The 5189-nt window shown below is 39.7% G+C and overlaps 1 protein-coding gene across 1 annotated transcript in view; it reads left to right on the plus strand.

Moving 5' to 3' along the window:
- Positions 1 to 2733: 2733 nt before the first annotated feature.
- The window catches only part of LOC107300255 (amine sulfotransferase-like), a gene marked incomplete at its 5' end in the record, with an annotated part of 8382 nt that continues 5926 nt past the window's right edge, over positions 2734 to 5189 (plus strand). Inside the window, one exon of the mRNA XM_015829593.1 lies at positions 2734 to 2828. Within this exon, the coding sequence (XP_015685079.1) occupies positions 2734 to 2828 (95 nt within the window). The remainder of the gene's footprint in view (positions 2829 to 5189) is intronic.

The raw sequence follows: 5189 nt of genomic DNA on the forward strand, positions 1-5189 counted from the left end.
TGTCACGATTACGGAAGACTTTTTGAGCAATTTCCATAATCTCTGCAATATTTTTCCCTAAGGCCCCCTCTGTACGTTGTAACTTTCTCTTTATGTCAGGGGCACTTTGGGTAATAAATCTTTCAATTAGGAGTGGGCAGTTTTGTGCCAACTCCATATCAAGTCCAGTATTTATTTTATAAGCTTCTATCAGTCGGCTGAGAAAAGCAGTTGGTGTTTCATTTTTTTCTTGCCAAATACTAGTTACTGCGGCATAATTAACTGGATGGATGGCGGCTTCTCTCAGAGCTTCTAAGCATAGCAGCCTATAATTTTGCAACAATGTTTGATGCTGTAAATTATTAGTTTGCCAGCTTGGCCTCTGTTCACAGGCTGCATTTTCTCTGTCTGCTTGATAAGTAGCTCCTCCCTCTGGGTGTCTTCTGGCTAATACTTTTAATTTAGCCAACTTATATTTCTCTCTTCCCTCCATATCTAGTAATGTAGAAATAAGTTGCTGCATATCATCCCACGTGAGTTTATGTGTTTGAATAATATTAGAAAATAAATCTATTATCTCTTGAGGCTTTTCTGAAAATGGCCCGTATTGTTGACGCCAATTTAATAAATCAGTAGTTGTAAATGGAACTTATTGCAGCATTGAGACGTTTGAGTTGTCTGGTCCAGGAACCAAAATTTCTCTTAAAGGGGCTATTGTTTCTTCTATCTTTGGTTTTGAGTTTTTATTTCTTGTCCGGCTAGAAACGGGTGTTTCTCTTTCATCTCTATCCAAGTCCTGTGTTTGCTCTTGAACTCCCTGTTCTATTTTTATCTCTTCCTCCGCTCCGGCTTCTGGTTTAAGGTGGACTTCATCCCTTTCAGCCAGAGGAGCCTCTAAGGGGGGGTGTTGCTGATGAATTCCGCCTTCTTCTCTTCTAGGAACATAGGGAGGGGGTCTGGCAAGTTCCTCCCTGTCTTCCTGGCTCAGAATCTTAGGTTTTATGTGAGGTTTTGCTTTTTGGCTTGCCAAATATATCTTAGCACATTCAATTTGACACTTAGCTAACCATTTAGGCTTTTCTGTAATATTAATCTGCCATTGGTCTATGTAAGGATATTGGTCCCAATGACCCCTTCCAGTCACAATTTGATGAACCCATGCCACGAGTTCGGGATTCGCCGATCCCTCTTTGGGCCACCTTACGCCAAAGGCAACCCATTCAGATTCACAGAATCTTTTTAACATGGCTGGATTTGGTCTTGGATTTCCATAATCCCTAGTAAACCCTTTTTTAAAGTTTGCCAACATACACTGGAGTGGCGTCTGACCAACGCCCTCCTTAGTCTGTTTTCCTCCCATCCTACCTTAAAACACTACCATCGACCTGGAGCCCCGGAAATTTCCAACGGTCACTCAGAAGGAACTGCGATGGTTTATCCACCCACACAATCCTACCTATTGAAGACTTAAGGACGCCACCTTTGTCTTCTTAGGGATTGATCAATTCCCTCTTCTGACCCAAATGGGATCAGGTACCCCTTTTTATAATACTTGCCTGCAGGCGTTCCAGACCCTCCTGTGGATTAAAAGACCTGTCTGCTCCCCTCAGTGGATCCTTGACTGGAATGCTTCGCTGGTGGTAAATTCCCTTTCCTCCCGTCGAGGTCTCCCCGTAGTCAAAGGCCACGGAGCCGGCTTGGAGATATCACCGATAGGAGAGGGGTTTCCCCCAGGGCAGTCCGTCTGGCAGGACAATGGCCTCTTAATAAGAGTCCCATCTGGAGGTGCCAAAATTCTTGTGGAAAATGAAAGAACTCTTACGAATTCCAGAGGGGTTTAGCAGAGAAGCTTATTTGCGCAAGGTTCAGAGCATATTAGAGATAGGCAATTCTGAACAAGGAGGGCGGGATTAGACTTCAGTTTTTATACTACCCTCCTTAAAGAACAAAGGGCTACACATTGAAATACACACTGTGATACATTAGAAGCGTTTCTCACAGGCATACAATGGAAGGTTTTGCTACATACAAAGTATCCATGTGCAAAGCGCATTTGGTTGCCACATATTACTGACACAGAACTTTCCCAGTGAATTTTCCCAATGATTATGCATTACATCATTGTTCTAGCAATTATGCAGACACATCATTATTGTAGTTATGCAGACAAATCATTATTCTAATAATTGTTCAATTTACTACATTAACACCAAAATGGCAAGTGATTGATCGGTGATGGAAGTAGGAAGAAGGATGTGGCTCCCAGCGCAATGTGAGGCAGGCCCAAGCCCACAGGGACCCAGTGGGACAGTATGGGAAGAATATATTTGGGAATCCACTGCAGCAAGCGGATTGCCAAGAGCCCAAAGTTTGTTCACACAATCATGGGAGCATGGCAGCAGTCATAAATTCGGGCAAGAGTCATAAGCCCCTTCATTCCCCTGTCATAAATTCAAACAGTCACTGAACAAACAGTTGATGGCCACTTGTACTCCTTAAAATGCAAAAAATATTGTTGGTAGCCTTAGCAATGTTTTCCATTTCCAAAGACAGGGCCTTCAAAGAGTTCTTATTTTAATTTTATAATGCATGCTGCTTAAAAAGAAGTGATCTTCAAAATCATTATGAATTACTGACATTGGCTTTGTGTATATAATATTTAAAAGAGAAATATTTTCCTCATAGCTCACGTGAGGAATCAGAATTAACTTAAGCATTACCACTCTTATTTCCATTCTCTGCTTGAATCAACAGTTGCTAGCAGTTCGGTCTTCGATCATGTGAAAGGCTGGTATACACATCAAAATGAATTCAATACTCTCATCCTGTGCTATGAGGAAATAATGCAGGTGAGACTATTCACTTCTTTTCCCCTCTTATTCTTTGCTCAAGGTCAGTAGATTTAGGGGATAGGCCTCGACAAATAGAGATGCAGGTAAGGGTAGAGTTCATTTTTATCTATGGCTGAACATTTGTGAATGTTCTGAACATCCTAACTTTTACATTTCCCACTCTTCCAAGAAGAGTTCGTGCCTTTTTTTCTTTTGCACTCTACGTAAACTATTCCAGTAAGTTTGCCAAGAATTTGAAAATCAAAATCTCTGTTTATGCAACTAAGCAAAATTAGAGCTGATTCAGCAGGGCTTTTTTTTCCTGAAAAGTGTGTAGAGAAGGGACACGGGAAAAAGGTTTTGTTCTGAAGCTTTTGGGCAGATCAAGTTCCTGAAGAGGAGATACAGCAAGAACACACCATTCTTCTATCCCTGTTCTCTTTCCATCCTTCTTTAAGGGTTTGACAAGGGAATTATCCATCAAGCCTGCAAACAGCTTTTCAAATTTCACAAAAAGTGCAATAACTTTATTTTATATGAAATACACTATGATTGACTGTGGCATTGCTATTAGAGGCATGGGGTAAATTAGTGCATTTGATAATTTAGAACATATATAAATAAAATGGTATAGCATTGAATTATGGATTTTTTGCCCAAGTGTGGAACTTTTTCTTAAGAGTGCTAAGGGAATAGTGCAAGGTTGAGTGGGGAGTAAGACAAAGCAACATCCCTTTGAGCTATTTAATATATTTGTAAAAAATATATTTTAGGAATTTTGTGAAATTGATAATGCATAATGGAAGTTTGTCAGTAGTTTAATCACTGAAGTAAACAGACAAAATCCGTATAGTACAGAGGTCACCCTATCAGATATGATGGGTTACCTAATCTATTAGGAAAGGCTGGTAGCAGACCTAAAGTGAATACTTATTGTGACCCTCCACATGATTGCATTGATTTGGGGTAATCCTAAGGCATGATAGTATTGAACCTTCTTTTGACTGCTTTTGACTGCTAATACAGATTTTTGTGTGTGTTGAGTTTTAAAATCAGCTCCTTAAACATGTGTGTGTAGGGAGGAGGGGAACTCACAGTAGATTCACAGAATTAAAAAAAAACAATAAATAAATAAAACCAAATAATTTTATATAAGAAAAGAACATATATACCCTAAGGCAGGCAGGCACAACATAGAACCTGCCAAGCAGCCTTTGCTGCCTGTTGGCATTTTTAAAAAAGTAAATCAATTCACTGCTGTCCCGGAAGACATGCTGTTGAGTACCTCCAATGCTCTGCTAGCTGACAAACAGCTGATCGGTATTCCTTTGCAGTCAACAATGATTTTTAATTGATCCATGTGGTCTCTTCTCCTCTATAAGTTATGCAGCAGTTTTCCACAACACTTTTCCACATCATTCCCCCACAAAGGGGAGTGCTTAATCCAAGCCTAGGAAAAGAGCCAAGAATTTAGAGTTCATTTCAAAGCAGAAGGAGTTGAGAGGAGCTGAATTTCCAAGAGGGTGGTGGTTCAGGGTGCAAATACTATAATAAAAAAGGCCAGCTTCCCTAGTCCTGCCAGATGACATTGCTTGTTCAACAAGTCCCAAAGAGTCAGCTCTGTCTAATCACACAGCACAGGCACTTCAAGAGATTGAGGGTCTCTAAAACACCTGGGTCAAGCAGGGTTTTGTAGGTAATACCTGTAGCCCGAATTACACTTGGGAACTTCTTAGAAACCAATGCAGCTGATGAAGCCGTGGTGTTACATGGTTATGACAAGGCCTGTTCATTAATGCTTGTACAACTGCAACCCCATGTAGAGTATGTTGCAACCCACAAGGTGATCAAAGCATAAGTGATGAAAGGAGAGGGCCAGTAACCATTTTACCACATGGGTTTTGATTGTTTACTTTGACGGTGTCACTGATGAACCCTTATAATGTTCCCATTATAAGTTAGTACATATGATAACTACTTTTCTGATGACATTCATAGGGATGTGAACATTCCTATATTTAGGTATGTAGACCATGCATACATACATAGACAATGCCGTGTTGTTGGATAATAACTCAAATGATTCTCATTGATTGTTAGAAGAAATGTAGAATGAGAAATATTGATTTGAAAATTAATATAAATATGGATTGAATCCTTAAAACTCTTTGAAATATTTGAATCCATGTAATTAGCAGAATTCAACTAAAGAGCAGAAAAAAGTTTAAAATGTACAAATGCTGATGGGTATAAAGGTAGGAGATGTTATGGTACACTGACAAGAAGGAATATTTGTCAAAGAACAAAATGAAAATGACTGCATATAAGAGCATGCTTTGCTCACTTTGTTAAAAGGAATTGAGATTTGGTCAGGAGAAA

Source organism: Protobothrops mucrosquamatus, unplaced genomic scaffold (assembly GCF_001527695.2).
Source record: "Protobothrops mucrosquamatus isolate PMUCROS unplaced genomic scaffold, P.Mucros_1.0 scaffold6483, whole genome shotgun sequence".
NCBI lineage: Eukaryota > Metazoa > Chordata > Lepidosauria > Squamata > Viperidae > Protobothrops > Protobothrops mucrosquamatus.